This window comes from Malurus melanocephalus, unplaced genomic scaffold (genome assembly GCF_030028575.1).
Source record: "Malurus melanocephalus ecotype Western Australia unplaced genomic scaffold, MMel_1.1 scaffold_135, whole genome shotgun sequence".
Lineage (NCBI taxonomy): Eukaryota > Metazoa > Chordata > Aves > Passeriformes > Maluridae > Malurus > Malurus melanocephalus.
In genome coordinates this window covers 341955-365684 of record NW_026623367.1, presented here as the reverse complement: position 1 = coordinate 365684, position 23730 = coordinate 341955, and the positions used below count along the sequence as shown (strand labels likewise).

General features: G+C 52.6%; 2 protein-coding genes across 2 annotated transcripts in view; both read right to left on the bottom strand.

Annotated features, from left to right (window-relative positions):
• Nucleotides 1-246: 246 nt before the first annotated feature.
• Nucleotides 247-15361, bottom strand: HHATL (hedgehog acyltransferase like). The gene is made up of 12 exons (XM_057370858.1): nucleotides 15224-15361; nucleotides 13554-13700; nucleotides 12860-12927; nucleotides 12441-12554; nucleotides 12103-12297; nucleotides 10871-11080; nucleotides 7408-7579; nucleotides 5898-6042; nucleotides 5536-5571; nucleotides 4644-4845; nucleotides 2625-2766; nucleotides 247-1380 (listed from the first exon to the last, which is right to left on the bottom strand). Exons 2-12 carry the CDS (start codon nucleotides 13657-13659, stop codon nucleotides 1265-1267), a joined length of 1506 nt encoding a protein of 501 aa, XP_057226841.1. The 5' UTR covers nucleotides 13660-13700; nucleotides 15224-15361; the 3' UTR covers nucleotides 247-1264.
• Nucleotides 15362-19718: 4357 nt separating this feature from the next.
• CCDC13 (coiled-coil domain containing 13) overlaps nucleotides 19719-23730 on the bottom strand; it is a 28492-nt gene continuing 24480 nt past the window's right edge. Inside the window, exons 15-16 of the mRNA XM_057370855.1 lie at nucleotides 22622-22721; nucleotides 19719-22128 (exon numbers count right to left, since the gene is read on the bottom strand). Of these exons, the coding sequence (XP_057226838.1) occupies nucleotides 21969-22128; nucleotides 22622-22721 (260 nt within the window). The 3' untranslated portion in view covers nucleotides 19719-21968. The remainder of the gene's footprint in view (nucleotides 22129-22621; nucleotides 22722-23730) is intronic.

Here is a 23730-nt window from a genome sequence, read left to right as displayed (position 1 = left end):
TGCAGGCTCAAGACACCGACAAAGGCAGAGTCAAGATAAAGGTGAATATGACCTGAGCTGCAGCCCAACCTTCAATCTGGTGACGCCACCAAAGCAGGCTTCTGCTGAAGTAAAAAATGTCTCATGTCACTGTTTTGGGTGGCAGGTGAGGACCTGCAAACAGATCCTCGTCCTCTCAGCTCCGGGGTGTTGGGGGTGTCACCTGCAGCACAACAGTGATGAGCAGCAGCTGCCAGAGTTATCCAACATTTATTCGCTACATAAATAAGTGACATTGATCGGGGACTTCACAAATCACTTTGGCAGAGCTGAAAGCTGGCTGGGAACCCATCCTGTTTCACCCACAGGGATGCACCAGGCATCTCGACCCAYGTTGGAAAGGGGTCTGGAGCCTGCCCTCGCCAGCACGGACACAACTCGGACATAAGGCCACTGAGGGTTGTCTAAAGTGCAAGAGAGCCAGAGCTATTTTTCACTTACAAACCCACCCTTCCCCCAAGGCACCGTATTTCACACTCTCCCAAAGTCAACATCCCCGAGGAGGAGTCTCCCACAGGCTTTCCCTCCACCACCCAGCCCCAAATCCCTGCCCTTCATTCGGGGTTTTCCTCCTTTGGTTGTGATTATCTGTGTGCCCACCCAGCCCTGCAGCCGTGGGCTGTGCGCACCAAAGGCAGCTGAGRAAAGGGATGGGGGGCTGGAGATGARCAAGGGGTGGCCACAGCACCTTCTGTCCCTCAGCCATGGGCAGGAATGTGAGCCTAGACCTTTGTCCATGGCATATAAAACCAACAGAGGTGGGGTTTGGCTTGAGTCCCAGGACACGTGTAACGGCGGGGTGGTCGTGGTGGCCGTGTCRGTCTCAGACCCTGCAGTGCAGGGCCCTAAAACCTCCAGCCATGGGATTTGGAGTGTCTCCTCTGGGAGATGTGGGCTGTGGGAGAGCCCAGTGCTGGTGCTGGGAAGCAGGGGGTGAAATCTCCGAGCCCGCACGACGTCAGAGGGTCAGGAAGACGATGGGGATGGCTCTGGCACTGGAGAAACGTCCYGGGAGCTGCCTCAGCATCCTGCCACACCCAGGGAGCCTGTGAAACACCCACTGTGCCCGATGGAAAAACCTCCCTGCAGCAAGGGGTGATCTGCGTCTTCCAGGTGCTTCTACGTGGATGAGCTACAGCAGTCCGACAGTCGGGAGGGCCTGGGGAGCCCTGGCCAGTGGCTGGAAGGGTCAGCAGGCTTTGGGACCGGCCTGCTGGCGCCTCCCCTACTCCACCTTGGCCTTGTGCTCCTCCTGGATGGCCAGGACACGCTCACGCTCCTTGATCAGCTGCACCCCGCAGTACGTGATGAACCAGATGGACAGGGTGCTCACAGGGAAACCTGCACAGGGAGGGACACAGRGTCACCCAGGGCTGGCTGCTGGTCTGACAGGGCCAGCTCTCCACCAGCACAGCTGTCTCTCGGCTGGATTTGGGGCATCCCACCCACTCATGGTGGCCAGTGATGTTTTTTTATCCCAGACCCAGCACTGAAGCCTCACTGAGAGAAAAGGGAAACCCTTGGGACTGGATTTTAGACAAAACTGTGCATGAGCCCTCCAAGGCACCCTGGACTGCAGCTGAAGTGGGGACATGGTGGAGGAGCCCCTCTTAGCCCCAAAACTCCTTCTGCTCCCCCAGTTCAGACACCGTGGGTGACTCTCTGCCCTTTGAATCTGCCTATATCTATTGTCACTCAAGGTCACCATTCTGTGACCTTCAGGAAGCTTTGAGTCCCACTGATGCTGAGGATTCAMCCCCAGCCTCGTCCTGTGCTTGGTGGGGACACAGTATCCCCCCAGGAAAATGTGTATTTTTGTCACCTGTGTCAGTGACAGAGCCTGGAGCTCTCCCTCCATTTAAAAGGGTCTGATGGCATTTGTGAYCACAAACCTGGTATCCACAGCACAGGGGAGGCTCAGGGTTTGTTCCTGCTAAAACAGGACCTCTGCAATGAATAATGGGACCAGCAAAAGCCAGCGAGCTCAGCGGGCAGGCACTCCTGGCACACGGAGCCCAGAGCGTGACTTCACCGTCCCCTCCCAGCCCCAGCCTGCAGGGGCCACAGGACAGCAGCTCCAGAAGGTTATTTATACCCTGGGCAGCCCAGGGAACCTTCAAAATAGTGCACCATCCACTGATTAGAAATGTGCAGGCTGCAGGATGGGAATTTGTACCTGTCAGGATGAGGCAGGAATGTCTGCCGAGGCAAAGGGAAYGAGGCAGGAGGAGTGAATCCCTTTCTCCAGCAAGGGGACATTCCACAGGCAGGAACTCAGCCCCACTGGGTGAGGTGAATGTGACCTCCAGGGAGCCTAAATCAGTGCCAGGCTGTGCCAGGAGCAGTAGGGCACACCTGGAAGGCAGCGGGCACCCCAGGGCAGTCATTGGGGAGGGCTAAGAAACCACTGCCTGCACATTTCGCAAAGGAATTAAGGACATTTGGAGCAGCCACAAAACAAGCCAGTGGCCAGGACTCTTTGAACCCAAAAGGACTCAAGAATCCCAGTCCTCARCTCCTGCACCAGTGTCCCCCCATCATGAAATGAAGGGGTCTCTCAGTGGGGGAGGCTGGCAGCCCCTTACCCATCACGAGGAGTCTCTTGGTCACCAGCAGTGCAAAGTCCACGCTGTTGAGTGCTGGGATGTTGTAGAGGACAATGGCCCAGAAGTTCACGGCCCCAAAAGCTGCCCTGATCCGCCTGGACATGGCCCCTGACAGTTTGGCCTGTGGAGGGGAGAGGAGCAGAGGGAAAGCGGGTCTGTAAGGAAAGGGGGTGGGATCCCAGAGAGAGACAAAAATCAGAGCAGCCTTTGGTGCCTCTGGAATGAAGAAACATCAGGACAAGGCAAAACTTGTGCTGTGGGGCATGAGGGACTCTGAACTGGGACCCATGGGTAGGGACAAGAGGATTGACARAGTTTCAGGGTCATTGTAGAATCACAGACTCACAGAACGGTTTGGGTTGGAAGGGACATTAGAGCTCATCCAATTCCAACCCCCTGCCATGGGCAGGGACATTTTCCACCATCCCAGGGTGCTCCAAGCCCCATCCAGCCTGGCCTTGGACACTGCCAGGGATCCAGGGGCAGGCACAGCTTCTCTAAGTACCCTATGCCAGGGCCTCCCCACCCTCACAGTGAGGAATTCCTTCCCAATATCCCATCTATCCCTGCCCTCTGTCAGTTTAAATCTATTCCTCCTTGTCCTGTCTCTCCACAWCCTCGTCACAATCTCTCCAGCTCTCTCAGAGCCCCTTTACAATGAAATGGCTGAGCCCTGCTCTCTCCACCTCTTGCCTTGGGTAAGCCTCTCCTCAAGGCAGAAGGATCTGTTGTATCCCAGGATTATTATTAGCCCTACATGCAAATCACTCCTGGGTCCTGGTAAAAATAGTTTCTTAGGAATTAAGAAAAGAAAAAGGCTCAGAACTAATGACAGCAGCAGAGTGGAATTGTCACTGGCACATAATCTCCAGGATCAGCTGCTGGGAGTGGAGCAAGGAAGGAGTTTACAGCAGCCTGCAAAGAGCACGGTGAACCCCTAGGCCACTCAGAGCTGGGAATTGTGGTTTTACAGGGAAGGAGATTTCACTGCCTGTGAGAGCCATGATCTGATTAAGAATTCAGCAAGGAGGATTGCTCTCCACAGCTTTTATACAAGATAGATCTTTACTTATCCAATTTAGGACCTCCAGACTTTAGAYTGGTTAAAAGAAATAAGGAACATCATTGTTTCCAGGATGGAAGTTTTAAAGTGTTTGTCCCAGTATGCCCCTGAGACACTTTGGTCCCAAACAGAGTCAGGGCACTAAGCTTTGGAGTGTTTTAAAAATTATTTGTTTTAGCATCTAAACCCTTGCTTTTATCAGAAATCAGATCAAAACCACTGAGAATGCCAAGATGCTTTGTAGAACAAGAAGAACAAATTATTCCCATACAGAAATATATCAACATTTCCCCATAGGATCACAGAATATGGATATTCCCCTTAGAATATACCCCATATGCTTAAACACATCCCCAAGGACAGACCTCRTATTTTGTGTCCATCTGTGGTGCTTTGATGCCTCACTGGAGCTGCATTCCTGTTTCTCTTGGACCTCTGAAAGTTCCACCCCAACCTAAATTTCCTGTGAAGCGCCCCAGGGGCAGGAAGGAGTTTGCCCCRGGTGGGTGGCAAAGTCCATGAAATGAAGGGGTACAGAGCAGCAGGACCGTGCTCCCCTTGCACAGCTCAGTAGCTGATCCCAAGGATTGTTCAGGGATGTCACCATCCCTGGAATTGTTCAAAAAATGTGTGGATAGGGCACTAAAAGATGTGGTTTAGTGCTGAGCGTGGTGGTGCTGCTGGGTTGACAGCTGGACTTGATGGTTTTAGAGATCTTTCCCATCCTCAACGATTCCATAATTTTGGGGGCCACAGGAAAAGGATCCAGGGCTCCACATTTCATGGCACCCTCAGGGATTCTGCTCTTCAGCCTCAGCTGAACACCTGGCTCCTACAAACCAGCGTCAGCTCCCTCCATGGGACATTTCCCAGCACCAGAGCTTGTCCCCAGCCCCCTGCCCCCTCCCCAGCCCYGTGGCAGCCCAGCTCCTCACCTCCAGTTTGGCAAAGGGCCCCAGCTGGAAGAACTTCTGCACCCACAGCTCGAAGTTGAGGCCRAAGCAGTTGACGAAGGACCAGATGTAAACGACCTCGCAGGGCCCCAGCCACAGCGTGGTGACAGCAAAGGTGGTGACACTGGCCACCAGCTCCTTCAGGATGTTGTCGTGGTTCTCTCCAAGGTGGTCATACACGTACCTAAAGGCCAGGGAAGGTGGTTGGTGTTCCCTGTGGTCCGGGAGACCTCTCTGAATCCTCTTTTCCCAAGCTCTTCACACAGGCAGGTCAGCCCAGGACACCCCAGTTAACAGGAAGGATGCTCTGGCTGACAATTCTGGCAATAAACTCATTTTTGCTGGGCCCCAATTGTTTGTGACTTGTGTTTCTGCAAACCTATAAACCCTTAAGGACAAATATTCACCTTTTTCCCCTCTGGCAGGTAAAACTTGGGGTCTCTAGAGCTGCAGGTGCTCTCAGTCTTGCTGATGCTCAGGATTTCAAACCCTCAGGACAAGTTGGCTGGTGTGAGCTCATGGCTGAAGAGAGGGGAAGGGCTGAGGCAAATGCAGATGGAAATACAAGGCTGGGAAAGATCTCTAAGATCATCAATTCCCCCTTTCCTCCTAAAGAGATACCTCCCTCCCTCAAGGGAATATAAAACCACTAGACTTTAAGGGATTTTGGGGCAGGATTCTCTTATTGACAACTTTGGAGGAAGGTGTTGCTCTTTGTAGCAATTAATTCAGCAGATTTTGGGGCTAAACGAAGCACATAGTGGGATTCACCCAAAGAGAGGACACCCCAGCTTTGGGATGGACAGCATCTGCTGCTTCATGGCTCTGTGAGGGAAGAGAACACCCTGAACCAGGAGGTTGATTGGACTCTTACTTGCACAGCCAGTCATTAATCCCTCTGTCAAAATGCCTGAAATAAAAAGATGAGAACATGTTAAAACACACGATGGCAATAAAAATCACATTAGAACAGAAAAAAAACCCCAACCCCCTGGCAAGGCACTTCTTGGACCTGGCTCACAGAAATCCTCCAGGCTTCACTCTTGCCCAGGTGCCATTATAGATCCAGTTTAATATTTCTCCTTATCTACTGCTCCCTGCCTCAAAGAAAGTATTTCCCTGTTCTGTGGTTCCAGGTGGTCTCCAATCCCAGCCCAGCTGTTCAGGACAGCCCAGGTGTCCTCCCCTCYATGCAGGTCCTCAAACCCTCTTGGCTCAGGCTCGAGGGGCACTCACGTTTCGGCRAAGATGTAGAGCATGGTGATGCACTTGGGGGGCTGGGGCGGCTCCAGGTGGTCCAGTCTGGCGATGGTGTTGATGACCCCAAACATGACAGCAGCTTTCACCCAGTCATACACCAAATTGGAGTAGGCCAGGCCAGCTGGAGCAAAAATGGGAGTCAAACAGGGGAAAASGGACAGGGGATGCATCACGGGATCATGGAATCTACTACAACCAGCACAACATCAAGAGGACAGCCTTATGTTGTTTTGGAASAGCATATCTTTTAAAATTAAGTTTTTTAAGAGCCTTGAACCAAAGGACAATCTCTTCTCAGGGTATTTGGGAGAAAAATGTTTATTACTCTCGGTAGCCCAAGAAATTCTGTATATACAATCATTTATTCTGTCATTGTTCCTTCCCTCTGAGGCTCGTTAAGCTGTGATGAACTCATCACAGTTCTCAGCTCTGACCTCCGAGGTTTTCTTGGCACCTCCATCAAAATTCCCCCCACCCCAGCTCCCCCTGGCCATGGATGTGACACCAATGCTACAGCAGAGCCAGGGCCAGAGCCTCTGCCTGGGAGAAATATCTGATACAGGGAGACAAACCCTCAGGCAGCAGCCACTGAGGATTGCAAATGCCTCTGCAAGCAGCTGCTAAAATGTCCCCATCTCGGTGGGATCCAGTCCCAGTTCAGGGCTGGTCCCACCCTGGGCCAGACAGGTGTGGTCAGCACAGGAGAAGAGCTCAGCTCGCTCTGGGGCCATCCAGGTCTCTTGGGACACCCTAAAGCCATGTTAGTGCCACTCCAGCTGCATTGGGATTTTAGCCAGCTGCCACTCTGGACACACATGAGGCTCCTCCAGGCCCTGCTKGTCCTCTGCTGTGGGGTGGTGCCCGAAATGCTGCCATTGGACATGGATTTGACAGCTGGAATCCCCCATGCAGCTGCCAGCCGAAGCCAGCATTGTGCCATCACTTATCCTGGGGTTTTGGTGCCTGGAGGTCCCTAGTCCAGCCCTGCCTGGAGATCAGCCAAATTTAAATGGAGATCATGCTGTTCYGGACATTGTCCTTTTAAGTGTCAAATGTGACCCTTTTGGGATAACCTGAAACCCCTTTAGGCACCTGTTCCAGGGTTTGACCACTCCATGGACACCATTCCTTACACACAACCAGGCTTGGTATTGCTGCATGTGATTGCTTTGTTCTGCAGGCTTTTGGGAGGTGCTAAGCTCCCTTCCAGTCCAAAGGCAAAAAAAAGAATATTTTGGTGCTCAGCTTCTCAACCCCCAAATGAAACGATTTACCCACAAAAATGTCAGACCAGTGCCCTGTGCTTGGCAGGGCTGCCCAGCTCCAGCTCTGTGCATGGCCAACAGGATGAAGAGGGGATTTTACCCAAACCTGTCCAACACAGGCATTCCCAAAGCCTCTCGAGGAGGGTAGACAGAGATCTGGATCACTCACCACTGCCTTGGAGCTGAGCACAGGATGAATGTGCCCAAGCACAGCCACTCACCCAAGGACCAGTCCGAGAGGCGGTTCACGAACTTCAGGTCRGAAGGGAGGGTGAGGATGTAGAAGAAGTGGAAGAAGATGTCCACAGCCACGATGGCCCCCACGTGGAGGAGGGCGTTGACTCGGATGTTCTTCATCTCATCGTCCTTGCGCCGCAGCTCCCGGGTGCTCACCTGTGGGGAGGGACAAACCGGAGCGGGGCTGAGCCCAGGGACAGCGTGGGCAGAGTTCCTTTGGCCACGACGATGGCCAGGTCCACATGGGGGTTGATTCATCATTCCCCTTTAGAAACCACACCACGGACTATGTGGCCCAAATTTCCATGGATTAGGGAGCACCCAAGGACAGGCTCAGGTGGGCACATCCACCAGGAGAGGGACATGTCCCACCCTCCCACACCTGCAGTGCTGAGGACAGCAGGGATGTCCCTCCTGCATCATCCTGCTGTTCCCAGGGGCTCCCAGCAGAGCAGGCACGTGGGCAGACAAGGTTCCAGAAAATCCACTCTGACCAGGGAGCTCCCAGGGTTTTGTGCTCTTTGTGCAGCGACGTGTTCAGAAAATCAGCTTTGCTTCAGGCCAGCCCCTTGTACAGGTCATGAAGAGGGAGCAAATGTTGGCACCCATCACATCTCCAGGATGGATTCCAGGGTTGGAATCTCAGCCTGACAGCTCTGCCAGGGCCTGAGGAATTTTTGGCCAGGGTGATCTGGGAGGAGGGGGAGAACTGACGATCTCTGAGGCTCCTGCTGCAGACTCTGGCTGTGAACAAGAGGGAGACTCGCTCGAGGAGCTGTCCCGAATCAGTGGGACCTGATGGATGGGGATTTCATCTCCAGCACAAACCAGAGCCAGGGTTTGCCTGCAGGAGCTGTCACAGCTCTGGTCTCTGTCATACAAACATCACCAGAGCGAGCTCTCAGGATTACACAGGGCAGAGCCATGTCCTCGCTTCCCCGCATCACCGTAAAATTGCTGCTGGATTCAAAATCCTCTTATGTTTATTACTCCCCCTTTATTCCCTGCGAGAGGTGGGAGCTCTCCCTGCCTAATCCACAGGCTGCTGCACCAGCCCTGTTGTCAAATCCAGATGATTCCTGGGAATTAAAGCCTTTGCCAGATTTTTTTTTGYGTCTCTTAAGTGCCAGGTGCTTTAAGGATACAAAGAGGTCGCTGGACCCTGAGCTGGAGGGGCAGGGGAGGGAGGACAGGGTCAGGCCTGGAGCTGTGTGGAGGACACAGAACCCTCCTTCCATGGAATCATGGAATGGTTCAGGTTGGAAAARTCCATTAAGATRATTGAGTCMGACCATTMACCCASCACTGCCAAGCCCCTCACTAAACCCTGCCCCCAAGTTCCACAACTGCACACCTTTTAAAAGCCACCAGGGATGGWGACCCCACCACTGSCCTGGGCAGCCTGGTCCAGTGCTTGACAACCATTTCCTTGAAGAAATTATTCCTAATATCTAATCTAAACCTCCCCTGGTGCACYTTGAGGYTGTTTCCTCTCATCCTCGTGTCTGGTGCAGGGGCAACACTTGGCCACCAATCTCTTGGGATCAGGGCTATGTCCCCCACACTCCCAACCCCACAGAAGGGAAYTTGTTCCTTTGATCCCAGTAGGAAGGGTGCTTCTCCACCCAAATTTRGCTGGCCAAGCCCTGGCACAGATGAATTCCCATCTCACATGGGGGTGCAAGAGCTCCATCAAGGAGCTCATCCAAGGCTGTAGGACCAGCAGGATCCAAAGGGATCTTTGCCATACATCCCACCCTGGGGAAGGGTTCCATCTGCCTCCTGCCCTAATTGCTGTTGGGCAATTAAGAATTGGCCTCGGCCGCCGCAGCTCCAGCAGTGCAGGGGGGATGTAGCCAGGAGATGGCAGTGGTGGCCAGGCCAAGCCAGGACCCCTGGCCGGGGCAGGGGAAAGGATTCAATCCCTGTTCCTTTGGGGTGGCCATTCTAAGCAGCAGAGAGGGGGATTGCTCATTAAAGGGCTTCAGACATCCTGGTTTGGGGCTGTGCAAAGGAGCAGGAAATAAAATTGCCCCTGGATCCAGCTCTGTAGGAGCAGTGGGAGTTTAGGTATTGGAGACACAAGGGGTTTAATGTTTCCATTTAAAGGTTCCTGGCTGCATCCTTGAAGGGGACACCAGAGCTGACCTTATGATCTTCAGACTCAAATGCTCTAAAAATCCTTTTCAATATATCCTGTAGGACCTGAGGGCTCCCATTCCTTTCAAGAGGCACCATGAGGTTGTTAATTCCACGGGTGAATAAACCAACAAGGGGCAGGGCTGGGATCGGGGCTCATCCTGCTCTCTGGAACAAACATCTCAGACCCTTTCTCACACAACCAGAACCAGTCTCATGCTGGGGAGAAGGTGCTGAGCTGGTGGGTCTTGGGTCTCCTCCTCACCATGAGGCTCTGGCTGCTCTCCCCTGCCCTGGGCTGGTTTTTCTTCCGAATTCACAAATGTTTTTCCAAAACGTTCTTGTACCCAGGCATSAGTTTGGGGCCAGAGACTCAATGCAGCTGTTCTTCCTCAGAAGGCCCCAGAGGGTTGGGAAKCCTCCACAAAWWTTTWTTWWTTTWTTTTTTTCTGTGAAAACTGTTGTATTGAAAATTTTCAGCTCCTTTCAATAGCACWTCAGCCTCTTTGCTCCAACACAGGGATGCACAGCCATCCTCCACACCATCACTGCTGCCAAACGAGAGGTGCCTCCCTTCACCAGCATCACCAGTTTGCTTTGGTGCCAAGGCTGATCTTTGGGGTAGGAGGACTGTGAGATGGGGGGAGTGAGGGGGACACAGCACTGCTGCTTTCCTTGATCCTGGACCATGGGACAGCTCCAAAGGTTGGCTGGTCCCAGCCCAGGCTTCTGCTGGTGTTTCCCAGTTCTGTTTTGAGTCTGCTCATCCTGAAGATCCCTTGGTTGTGTGGAACTGGCAAAGATTTGGGGCATCAGGGCATTTCATGGGGTCCCTGAAACTCAGCCTTTCACCCAATCWCATTTAGTTCCTGAGAAATTACTGGAAGATGCTCCAGCCATCCCTGGAAGGTCCTGCTCCCTCGGTAAAGTAGCTGGGTAGAATTGGGARGCTGYTCTTGCTGTCACTCCCASATGTCTGGGGAGGTGACAACATGAAGGTGCTGGGGTGACAACACARGGAAACTGAGGCACTGASCAGTGCAGATGCCCAGTGAGCAAGGACACCACAGCAAGATCTTCCATTGTGAATTGGTCAATTAAAATGGCAAAAAAAAACCCAAAAGAAAGGTTAAAAATCCAAAAGTTTATGCCCTTCCCCACAAAAACGCAACRGCCACAGACTAGAGGTGACCACAAGAAGTTTTACAAGCTTCACTGTGGCAAAAGATGGATTTTTTGTAGATATTCGACCAAAACAAATAAATTTAGTGAGAAGTCCATCTCCAACCCAGCCTCAGGGTCACTCACCTGGGCATGGAACTGGTCAAAGGTCATSACAGGCCCGAAGAAGAAGAATGGGAGGTAGAAGTTGTACTTGAGGAGGTCGAAGATGGAGTAGATGCCCTCTTCCCTGTCGGAGCTCTCGAGGGCGAAGCTCATGCAGCGCATGATGGTGAAGGTGCTCCCTCCRTAGAAAAGAACATCTTGGAGATCAAAGGCCCCCGTTACAAACCCGCTCTGGACAAGAAACAGGGAGTTACTGCCAGGAACRTGGTGTCACTTCTGTGCTTTGTGGGGGCATCACTCCTGGGGCAGCAGAGAATGGTTTGGGYTGGGAGGGAACTTTAAAACCATCCATTTCCACCCCTGGCATGGCAGGGACACTTTCCACTGTCCCAGGCTGCTCTGAGCCCTGTCCAACCAGGGGCAGCCACAGCTTCCCTGGGCACCCTGTGCCAGTGCTGCATCACCCTCACAGTGAGGAATTCCTTCCCAATATCTCATCTGACCTGACCTCTGTCAGTTTGGTTTTCAGTTCAAGAGAAACCTCTAATTATGCTCTGACACCAATTGTCTCTGAGGTTAATGAGCTGRGAAGAAAAAACTGGGGCTCAATTTCCCAGCTGGCTGCTGCAGCCCAGAGCAGTCAGGAAGTGGTGGATCCTCTTGGCCATGTTGTCACCAAGCAGCTGTTCGTCACACAGGGTTTGGTCTGGGGTGGCAATGTCACCCTGTTGGACACCGTGCTGCCCAGGAGCAAAGCAGAGCTAGCACGGGGTTGATGGAGATGGAGGGGACACATCTTTGGGGGCAAGGAGGGGCAGCACTGTCCTGCTGAGRGACTGAATACCTTGGTAAGGTATTCCTGGGCTTCTCCCCATCCACCAGTGAGAGAAAAATCTTAACTGGGCTGTGACCCGAGAGATGAGAATCGCTAAATCCACCCCAGCTCTGTTACAGGTGGGGAAATTGAGGCATAGGGCAGGAGCATGCCTGGGCAGCAAGGACTCAGATGTCCTTTGCTCTGGAACAGTATGAAGCCACCAAAACTTGACACCATCACTGGGGGATTATTCCCAAGCTYAGCAGCAAAGCAATCCCCTCCCTCTCACACACTGGGGGAACTCTGAACTCTGACACAGCAGGAGAAACAGCCAAGGTCTGAGAGTGCCCCAGGTGCCTTCCTTGGGGACAAACCCCAGGAGATGGACACCAGCAGGCTGGAAATGAGGCAGGAGCACAGCCAGGACAGCACCCACCTGCCACGAGCCAAATGGCTCCACCTTGAACGAGGCGAGGCAGCAGAGCCCGGCCACGTAGCACAGCCACTTCTGCTTGGCCAGCGCCACCGAGTAGAGGAGCAGGCAGTGGGACAGGATGATCATGAGGTACACCAGCCCCATGCTGCCCAGCACRGCCAGGACCCCGTAGATCATGTACATCACAGCCCGGTGCTGGGGAGAGAACAGCCACGGTCAGGGGAGTGAAAACCCCATCCCAGAGCATTCCCCCATCCCAGAGCACCCTCCAAGCCCCTTCCACAGATCCCAGGCACCCCCAGTGCCCTCAAATCCATCCCCCTGCTCGCCTGGCTCACCTGTGGCACAGTCATGGAGCAGATCTTGCCGAAGAGGACGTGCCCCGAGAGCGCRAAGATGATGATGTTCCTGAACGAGGTGAACCACATCACCCACTCGAAATCGGCCACGTCCTGCGGGAGCAGCACCGGGCACTTCACTGCCCACAGCCCCTTTTAAARCCTTTTCTTCCCGTTTTCCACCCAAGGGCTCCCGAGCACTTTAGCTCGATAAAACCCCGGAAGGACATGCAAGAGGTCGCACATAAAGCAGAGCGTCCACAGCCCTGCAGGGCCGGTATTTTCCCCCACTAATTTAGGGAGAGAAATACGACCCACGTGGGCTTTGCAAAAGCATGTCAGCAGCAGGAAAACCAGCTCGGTTTCTCCACTGACCGGACTGTCTGTAGCTAGAAAAGCCCGAGCCYCTCCTCACTCACCATCTTCCTGCCGAAGTAATGCCAGCCCGGCTTTATGGCATCCCGAAAGGCCTTTCTGTTCATGCTGTCTGCAAAAGAACCAGAGTTACGGGGAGGGAAACAGCTCCGGGAAACGGGACCGGGGTGCACGCCAGGCAGGGAGCTTTCACCGTTGTGATAATGTGCCATTAGGGCTCAAATACCCCATCCCAAAAGTGTCTGATTGCCGCGGGCAACCAAAAGAGTCAGCGACCGYAGCTGTTTCTGCAGGAATTTTCAGCAAAGCCTTTTTCCCACTGCGCATCCCCTGGCTGATCCCATAAAGTTTTCAGGTTTGTGGGCTTCCAGACAACCAAAAAAAAAAAAAAAAAAAAAAAAAAAAAAAAAAAAAAAAAAAAAAAAAAAACAAAAAACCCCAAACAAACAAAATCAAAAGAAAACAAACAAACAGAAAGAAAAGGAAGCAGCTCTGTGTAAGCAGAGTGGTGTTTGCCTGTTTTGGCACTGCCTGGAGACCTGAGACATCCCACAACCTCCTGCTCTGAGATGTGGAAATAGGGACAAGAGAGCAACCGGGCAAAAATCCCTATAAAAAGGATTTCCAAGCTGTTCTCTGCAGAAATTCAAGCCAAGGATCTGCTGCTRGTACCGACAGCTGTAAAAGCAGGCACCTTGCAGCCATCCTCCCTCCGGGGGGCTGCGAGGGGAGCGTTACCTCGGGATGCCTCGAAGATGCCGCTGCCGCTGTAGAGCACGGCGCAGGTCACCACGAGAGCGTAAAAGCCCAGCTCGTAGCTGGGGAGCATCGCTTTAACCCCCATGGCGRGCGGTCACAGCCCCGGCCGGCGCGGGGGATCCACACCTGGGGAAAGGAGAGAGGAGAGCGGGGAAATCCGGGGGTGAGAGCTCATTGCCCCTCGAACACCCTGAATGGCTGCCGCTCCTCGCCAGCTCTGCTTTGGGAAGGAAGAAAGGGTCCCAYCCGGGGCAGAGCCCCCGAGAACAGCTCAGGTGCGAAGAGGCTCTTGCAAACCCCACTCAGGAGCCGGGATTTGGGGCAGCTCAGCCAGGTGTCCCTGGTAAGGGGCTCTCCCCTCTATCCCGATGCTCAGAGCTGCTCCAGGGTGCCAGCTGTCCAGGAGGGGGTTCCTCCAGCGTGTTCCTGATTTCCCCGCTCCAATTCCCGCTTGGATCCATGGAATGGATCCAGGACAGAGCAGGAGACGCCGCTGGAGGGGGAAACACGATGGGTTTCCCCAAATCCTCTGCCCTGGGCTGTCGCTCACCTCTGCTGGGCTTTTGCCCARCCTCCAACTCTCGGAGGGCTCCCAAAGCCCCGTGCTCCCAAAATTGTCCCGGCCAGGAGCCTTTAGGACCCTGCAGACACGGCTAAACCCCCCAGCGGCATCAGCAGCGCTTGGGGGATGCCGACACCCAGCCCGGCAATTAGCCCTGGGCTAATTACTGCTGCCGAGGCTAATTAACCCCGGCGCGATGTGTCCTGCATCTCCGAGCCTCCCGACTGCCCGTCCGGCAGCTCCCAAAATGCGGCTCGGGGCCGGAGCGGGCGGGATGCGGGGGACAGGGACACCCCTCCCCCCGTGTGGGCACCCACCCGCGATCATCCCTGAGAGCGCTGGAGGGATTAAGGAGTAAAAAGCGCCTCGGTCACCCTCGGCTTTGGCAGCCGCGCCGCAAAGCTTCTGCGGTTATTAAAATAACTATATTAAAAATTAAAATAATATTAAAATTATTRTTTTAATTTTAAACGCTTATTTTTGGCTTGGTCACTGAGGTTTTTAAGGGGGGTGGAGGAGATCCTYGGCAGCGATGCGGGGTGACCCCATCTCCCCCCAGCGTGGATCAGGCTCTTTTCCCGGGGGGGATTTCGGGCTCATCCCGGGGGTTTTGCGGGGGTCGCCCCGCGGTCACTCCCGGTGCGGGGCCGCTGCGGGCRGGCGCTGCCACCGCGCTGCGGTGCCCCTGCGGCGGGAGGGCACGCACCGAGGTGCCTTTAAAAAGCTTTCCGTCCTCCTTTCCACTCTTTTTTTTTTTTTTTTTTGGCGAGGGAGCCCACCCCGCAAAGGAGCCGGCAGCAGGGGGTGACCGACCCTGGGGGGGGCGAGGGGGCTGGCGGGGGACCCCTCGGACAGTTTTAACTCCTGATCGCCCCCGGGTTGAGGCTCAGGGAGGTCCCAGCACAGCCCCCCCGAGCCCCGAGCGGCCGCGGGGCAGCAGCATCCTCAGCGCCCCGCTCCCCTCCCCGGCCCCCGGCCGGGTTCTGGGGACAGGCAGAGGTGACAGAAAGCCCCGGAGGTGCGGGCACAGCGTGTCACCACCCGCAGTGCGATCCTCCCCAGCCCCGCATCGCTCCCCGCTACTGACCTTGAGCCCCGGGGCCACGGGGGGAGGCGGGCGAGGGTCGGGGATCCAGCGTCCAGCACCGCGACGGGGGGCAGGAGGGGGCAAAGGGACAGGGGGGCACTACAGAGGGTTTGGGGGGCCGTGGGCTGCCCTACAGCATCTCTCAGCCCGGCTGGGGAGGGGGGGCGAGTGTATTTTTGGGCCGCCGTCCCCCACCTTGCCCCTGGAGGAAGTTTGGCTGGGAGTGGAGCGGAGCAGGCGGGAGGTATTTTTATTTTAGAGCAGCACTGCAGAGGGGGGTGGCTCGGGAGCTGTCTGTCACAGCAGCTGCTGAGAGGACCCGTGCTGGCTGCCAAAGCTCACCCCGAGCCAGGGGAGCCGGCCCGGGGAGCCCCGGGGAGCGGCAGAGCCGGRCAGGGACCGGGTCCCTCCCGGGGGGATTTGGGAACCCTCTTTCAGCCCTGCAAGGGAGRGGGTATCCCCCATCACCTTATTCCAGAGGGAGATATCATTGCCTGGGGATGGGGAAAYTGAGGCACGGAGCCAAAAGGAAGTGTAATTCCTACTCAGCTTGGGCAGTGTTTAAATCTGGGTGAGGCTCAGAGGTTGCAGCATCTCCTGCTCACAGGTAAAAAGCGTCAGGACAAGAGGAAAAGGCCTCGAGATGTTCCAGAAGAGGTTTAAGTTGGCTGTTATTAAAAATTCCTTCCCTGCAGGTGTTGTCAGGCACTGGAACAGACTGTGCAGGGAAGTGGTGGCATCACCATCCCTGAAAGTGTTCCGAAAACCGTGTGGATGTGGCTTTTGGGGACCTGTTTTAGGTGGGTTTGGCAGTTGGGTTCGGTGATCTGAGARTTCTTTTCCAGTTCTAATGATTCTGGGATCACTACAGGCCACATTTGGGGTCTCCCTCTCAGCCTCCAGCACCCCCAGCCGGGCACAGCAAGGGGCAGGGCTGTGTCGTGGCCTCTGTTATTCCAGGGAGGCAAACACAGCTCAGCCAAGAGCGGGCAGGGGCAGGGGCAGCTCCGTCCCTGTGCCCGATCTTTCACCAGCCCCTGTGAGATTTGGGGACACCTCACCCTGGGGCCAACTCCCTGAGCATCTCTGGGCTGCCTGTGGGGTCAGGGGCAAGCAACAAGGCAGAGAACCACGGATTTTATAAACACCTCCATGGGCTGCCTGGTTTGCAGTMAGATGCCGCGTTCTGTGCTCCAGAGAGGGCGATCTCCAGTTCTGGCAGCTCTCGGGTCAGCCCAGCTTTGCTGTTGCACCGGCTGAGAAAAAAAAAAAAAGGGTTTTTAGCATAATTTTCTACCTGGTGCGCACAGAGAGAGGCTCTCCCGGTGGCAACACTTTCAGCACCTAACGAGCCGCTTTAATTTGCAGCAGCCGGGGCAGGACTGAGCCCGGAGCTCCAGCCTGGATCCTGCTGCTGCAGCTCCATCCCTGCCCGGGGCTTGGCTCCCTCACCTCGCCATCACTGAACGGCTGCTTAGAGCGAAGTGATGAAGAGATGGGTGCAGATAAACGCGGGACGCGATTCTTGCTCTCAATTCCTCGCTCTCCCGGTGCCTGGGACGGGCAGGGGTTTAGGGGCAGTCAGGGCTGTGCATCAAGGAGCTCAGCAGCAGGGAAAATAAATCTGTGGGTGCAGATGGACATGGGCTCAGCGTGGTGGTGGGGATGTGTAGGGAGGAAACGAGGAAAGGCACACCCATGTCAACCCCTGGCTCCTAAACCCACTCACTCCCCACCCCAATCCATGCAGAAAGCAAAGCCAACCCCCAAATCCCTTTTTTTTTTTGTTTTTTTTTTTTGTTTTGTTTTTGTCACAGCCCCATCGTGCTGCTCCCCTTGGGCACTGGCATCCTGAGTGTTCCAGGCTGATGGTAAATTTTCACCTTCTTTATTTTTTTTTAATCCTGAGAAATCTGTGATCCCACTGCTTTCAAAGTGCAACATAGGTGAAGGGCTGGGCAGYGGTTTTTCATGAGGCTCTGGGAGCTGTGGTGATAAAAATAATTTAGCTTTAATTTATAGACATTATAAAAAATTAAACTCCCCCTYGCTCCTGATTTCTAATAAAATAAGATTAATTTTTAATGTGACTGGGGCATCTTCCTCAGCACAGGGGACATTTCTGTGTTTTATTGCCCCAGTCTTTATGGCTTTGAGCTGCCTTAAGGGATATTTTTTCAAACATTTGGGAGGTGGGGTGGTGGCTGGATTCAAGGAGTGGTGCTTGGCTCTGCCCCAATGAGGCATGGCACAAACTGGGGATGTTAATGGGGACACCAAATCCCTGGCTGTTGTCCCCCTGCTGCTGGAGCAGAAATATGAATGGGAAGCACAAAAGGTTTTAATAATGGTCCTAGAATGGTTCAAAGGGACTTTAAATTTCTTCTAATTCCATCCCCTGCCATGGGCAGGGACACGTCCCACTGTCCCAGGGTGCTCCAAGCCCTGTCTCACCTGGCCTTGGACACTTCCAGGGATCCAGGGGCAGCCACAGCTTCTCTGGGCACCCTGGGCCAGGGCCTCCCCACTCTCACAGTGAGGAATGTCTTCCCAATATCCCAATGTCCCTGCCCTCTGGCATGGGAAGCCATTTCACCTGTCCTACACTCYCAAGTCCCTGTCCAAATTCCCTTTCCTGTTCTCATGGGTCCCACATGAATTGTTTTCTACTGCCTTGGGTTGTCCCATCAGGCTTCTGATGCAAACCATCACTGGAAACCATGCCAACCCCACTAGGCTGGCTCAGGAGAGGGGCATGTGTCATCCATCCCTGTCCATCCCTCCATCCATCCATCCATCCATCCCTCCATCCAAGATCAGCCCCAGGATCCCTCTCAGCATACCAGAATGGCTCTGTCCGTCCCCCATGGCACACACTCACCCCATCAAAGGTCACACAGCTCCAGCCACCCCAGGAAAARGCTCTGAAGGAGACTCCCAACACCTCCCCCCTCCCAAACCCCACTACCTTCAGCTCCTCTCCCTACAATCCCCTCCCATTCCTGAAAAAATGCTCCAATTAGGTCAGTGACAGCTTAGAAAGATCCCTCCCCATGCCTTGCTGCCACACTGCATCCCACAGATCCCTCTTCCCCCTGAGCCACGAGCTGCTCTGAGCCCAGGACTCAACCCCTGGGAATGGTTTTGGAGCTGTAAGTGGAGACTCCCAGGGATTTAGGGGAGGATTTGGCATTTGTTGAGTGAGGCCACCCTGTCCCATAGGAGCAGCCAGCTCGGGAGCTGGGCCTGGAGGGGAGAGGATGAAGGGAGAAACCCAATATCCTCTTGGCTCTGTCGTGGCTTAATTTAGAGCACAGGGGCTCTGCCAGAGTGTTTTTCCATTTAAAGCTGAACCTCTTCCCTTTTGTCCTGCACTGTGCCCTGCAGAGCAGTGGCAGCTGCTGGCTGGGGCTGCTGGGGGCCAGTAAAGCAATTTCCAACTCAGTTCCCCTTTGCCACCARCTTCCTCCCCATTTCTCCCATGTGAAGGACTGAAATGGGTCTCCTCCTCCCATTCCTGTCCTGCTTTGCAGCCTCAGGAAGGGCAGGAGCTTCCCACAGCCCCAATCCACAGCTCTAAATTGCAGTGGGATGGGCTTTGWTCCCCCAGCTGATCCTGTGCCCCTTGTCCAAGTGGATCCCAGGGCAGGGAGAGCTCTCCTGTGTCAACACTGTCTGTGTTTAACCACCCTAACWCAACTTAATTCATGTTACAGTCACTTTGGAGAGCTCTTTGCAGGTAAACTCCTGGCACCAGGCCCAAAGGAAATGAGGACAATTCATCAAAGATCATTTATTCCCAGCAGTTCAGCTGTACTTTAAAATGGGATGCATCCATCAGGCACTGTGTGGCTGCTCTATGGACGAGCTCTGTCCAGCTCCAGGGCAGGAGGCAAGTTTTGGCTCAGCCCAAGTGTTTGGGGAACTCATATTTGGAGTTCAGAACTGGCCAAATCCTAACAAGGAGTCTCCATGGCCAAATACTCGCAGCAAAATKAACCTTAACTGTACCCAGCAGCCTGTGCCAGCACTGTCACCTCCAGCCTGTCATCACCATCAGCTGCAGTGAGAGACTGAAAAAAAATCAGAGCTTATCAAAAAGCTGCCTGGGACACGACTCTTCACTGGAGGAAGGTTGTCCCAGTGAGAAAATGCTGGGGACTCACAYTGTCTTTATCTATGAGAGGCATGACAGTGGCTGGCTGCAAACTGGAGCCAGACAAATTCAAATTAAATTGAGATACAGGATTTTAACAGGCTGCTGTTTAGCCATGAAGGAAAAAAAMCACTGAAAGTTCCAAGGGAATCAGGGGGTTGTGGTATTTTCATGTCAAGCTCAGTGACATTCCTAAAAGAAATGTTTTAGCTCAAGCAGCACAAGAAGTGTGCTGGAAGGATCCTGGGGCTGAGGACCAGCAGTGTGGGGTTTTTGCAGGCAGAGAGGAAAATATGATCATTGATTTTGTTCTCCAAGTGATGGATTGGGGTACACAGGGGCTGCTGCTCCCAGGGTCTGCCAGGATTTCCAATATTCACGAAAATGCTGCAAGAAAATTGGTCTCATCCCTTGAAAAGTGGGAACCAGCAAGAGCCATGGGGAGAATTCAAGCCAGGTCCCTCTGTGGAAGTGCAGGGGGAACATATTTCAAAACATTGAAAAGCTCTGGACATTCTGAGCTGTGTTCAGACCCTCCCACTCTGTGACAGGAGACAGATTGCAGATTTCCATGAGGAGCAGCTACTTACAGATACAGRCTGTCTAAATAAACTTTTAGTAGCTGGATTTTTGTTTTGTCAAGGCATCCGGTGGTGTAGAAAAAAGGAGCAAATGCTTCTGTGGAGCYCCAAACAAGCACAAGTTTAATGAAATGAGTGTAGCAGCACTTGGAAAGRGGTTTGCAGGAGAGCCATATGTRTGCTGTGACATCCCAGTTTCTTCCSTGTGCTTGAGGGSCTGATTCAGAGCCCTTTTCCTGGAGAGAGGTTTGATCKTCACAGCTTCCCTGGCACACGGGACAAGGAAGGGCAGCAGATGCCTCTGCTCTGCTCCTTGAAAATGTTATTGATTCACACTCCTGKGTAAGCGAAATCAGAACCTGCAGCTCCAAGTTACGGCCTGAATTTAGCAGCACAGCCCCACAGCCCTGCCCTGTGGGGGATCTGTTCCCTACTGCAGGTTCCTGAAACCCCTGTCAGAGGTGGGATGATTCCCTCCCCTCTGCGGAGTCATCAGGATGGAGCTGAACAGAAACTGAAACTGTGGCTCACTCTCAGCCCAGGATTTATTCCTCAAGCTGTSCAGAGATGATTGAGGGCTGCAAGATGCTTTTACCTCTGATGCTACTGGCAGGAAAAATATGGCAATGAAWGGTTCTGCTTTTTGGGAGGGAGGTCCCTGGGAGCTTGGCTGAGCTCTGGGGCAGTGCTGGGGGATGGAGCAGCTTCSTAAGCACAGGGAGGGTTAATTCCCTGTTAGATCCCAGGTGCTGAGCTTATCCTCAGCTCCCTGACCTCCTCCACCAGGGACTCCAGGAACTGTTTGGAAAGAAACATTCCTGAACCTAAGGAGAAAAAACAGGGACAACACACCTGGAGTGACTCCTGCTCTGCTTTTTCACTCTGCACAGGGGAGTCAGGATGAAATCCCACTCTGGGGAAGGGAACAGTGATTTTCCTACACAAAAATYCACTTTGCACTGGTGACGTTGGCTGGGGTTAAAGCCTGACAAACTTCAGGCTCATAAAAAGAGTCTGACAAAGCAAAGCAGARAAAGAAGAGCTTTCAAGACTTTCAAGTGAGAAACAAAACAGCACTGTGCAAAAAAGACTGGCTCTCCATTTGCCTGGAATCCCCAAGGCTGCTCTGCACTGGCAGGCTGCATGGCAATGCCTGATTAGCTTGCACTCCGTGTCCTCACTCTGCTGCAGGAGAGAAGGACAGGGCTGGGAGGGTTTGCAGCAGCTCCAAAAGTCCCAGCACTGCTGCAGCAAAGACCTGCCTGCATTTTGTAGCATTTCTTCCAGAGAGAACAAGATCTGTCTGATGGATGAACGCAGAGACCCAGAAACAGGGAATTCATAATCTGGATGGCAGATTTGATATGGAATGAGCTGAATTTAAGGTAGGCTGACTCATCACAGGGGTAATCTGCAGTTTTTCAGTGCAAAGTCTACTGAGTTCAGAAAACTGCTGTCAATGTGTTCAATCAAAGGAAGAGTTTGGGATGGTGAGCAGAGCCCACCCAAAGGTGATTTGCAGATAGTCCCAGGTCAGGCTAATCCTGTGCCTCGGGCACTGAAGTGCTGCAGAAAGCCTGAGCCAGGCAGGTACCAGGGTGGGGATAAAAACAGAGCTTGTTTTGTTCGAAGGAAGGGGTTGGCCTAACTTTTGTACAGCAAATTCCTTCCTGAGCTGAAAAAAGCAGATTGAATACTGAGCTCTCTCAGGAAGCACAGTACTGAAACCAGGGAGGTTTTGCCCAAAATCCCCCTACAGAATTGTAGCTTCCCAAACTGTACCAACTACAGCACGTGCAGCCCTGCTTGGAAGGCTCAGAGAGAATTTGGTGACACATGAAACCTTCCCTTTTTGTATTTCATCTCTGTTTCTCATCCTGAGACATTAGAAATGAGAAATGACACGATCTGAGGCTGCAAAACGACACTGCCACTGCATTTCAATTCCCAGGCACTGTGCCTGGGCTCTCTCCCTGCTCTGCAGTCCTAAGCACTGGGAATATCTGGCTTAACTCTTCTCTTGTCTSTGGTGCTGAATGACCTGTGAAAAGCTATTCTTCACTTGCTCCACTGTGTCTTGATACAGTTTAAAATCTTCATCTCTCTTTCTCACAGTGTCCTCCAGAGCAGCTTTCAGAGCTTTGTTCTCATCCAGCTGGATCACAAGCCTGCAAGGAAACAAAAGGAAAAAACTTCCCCGTGAGCTGGGGAGCTTCAAAGCAAATGAGAACAGTTGCCTCTGTTCTGGGGAAGAAACACTGAAACCCAGGAGCTGTGGTGGTTTTATGACAGCCGTGAGAAAGAGCAGGCTGAGCACTTGTTCCTCATCTCCCTGAGGAGGGAAAGAGTAATCCCAGAAAGAGCTATCCCAGAAAGAGCAATCCCAGGCAGAGCAATCCCAGAAAAAGCAATCCCAGAAAGAGCAATCCCAGAGTTATCCAAGAAAGACTAATCCCAGAAAGAGCAATCCCAGAAAGAGTAATCCCAGAAAGAGCAATCCCAGAAAGAGTAATCCCAGAAAGAGTAATCCCAGAAAGAGTAATCCCAGAAAGAGCAATCCCAGAAAGGGTAAATCCAAAAGGAGTAAACTCAAAAAGGAGTAAACTCAAAAAGAATAAACTCAGATAGAGCAATCCCACCATGGAGAAAGGGAGAACATACCTCATGCTCAGCTCCTCTACCTGAGATTCCAGGGGCATTTTGGACAGGGCAGCAGAGAGGTCCTTCCTGTCACCCCCGTGCAAGCAGAGTTTTGACTGGGCTGGAGATTTAATCACAGAACAGAGTTTTAGGAAAACAACATATCAGTTTTKGCAGCCCACTGAGTCAATAGCAAGAAACAGTGAATAAATACGAAGGAATCTCTGATATTCTATGTATATCCATGAGGATACTGTAAATATATGACAGATTTGTATTTAATTCCCTTCCAGCCAAATGAAAACATGATGAATTTGCATTTCAGGGCTAAATATGTGCTGACATATGTAAAGAGGAAAATAATCCAAAATATTTAAGTGACCAAAACAAGAGGTGACAGAAACAGCTGAAAAAGATTATTTTGATGTTAATTTTGTAGTTTCAGATTGTGACAACTGCTTCTTCCTGAATTTCTGGGACAAAGTTTGTACGTGACACCCATTGAAAAAGTTTTGTAAAGCAATTTGATGTTCAGCATAAACACAATGTAGGTTAAATGTATTTCAAGGTGTACTTCAAACCAGGGTTCTAACTCAGAAATGCTTTCCTAAATAAAACTCTACCTAAAACATGCAGCTCTGGTCATTTCAAAAACACTCAGAAACTTTTTTCAGGCTTATATGGAAAATGTARTTCAAATTTACTGCTGGGACTGGAGAAGCAAAACCTGTGACCCGTGAATCCCTGCAGCRGAAGGAGGATCAGAGAAGTGTTCAAAGAGCTCAGAAAGGGGTGCAGAAAGTGAGCAGAGCTATTGCAGAGGATGCTGAACTCCTCCCAGCACTGAGGGACTGCAGGGTGGTCTCTGCTGCAGGTAAAAACCCGAATCATTTCAATAAATGTAAATAAATGASCTTTTATAAAATAATTAACAGCAAACACCACCTACCTGAAGCCAGGTAACATGAGGGAAGGATTTGTGTGGTTCAGCCCAACAGAAATTATTAAAAAAATCCAAAAAAGAGGTACATGAAGAAAACAACAGGCTCAGGCTGGCTGCGATCCTTGAACTGGGTAATACAGTTTTATATTATAATGTATTATATTGTATTGTGTTACATTGTATTATA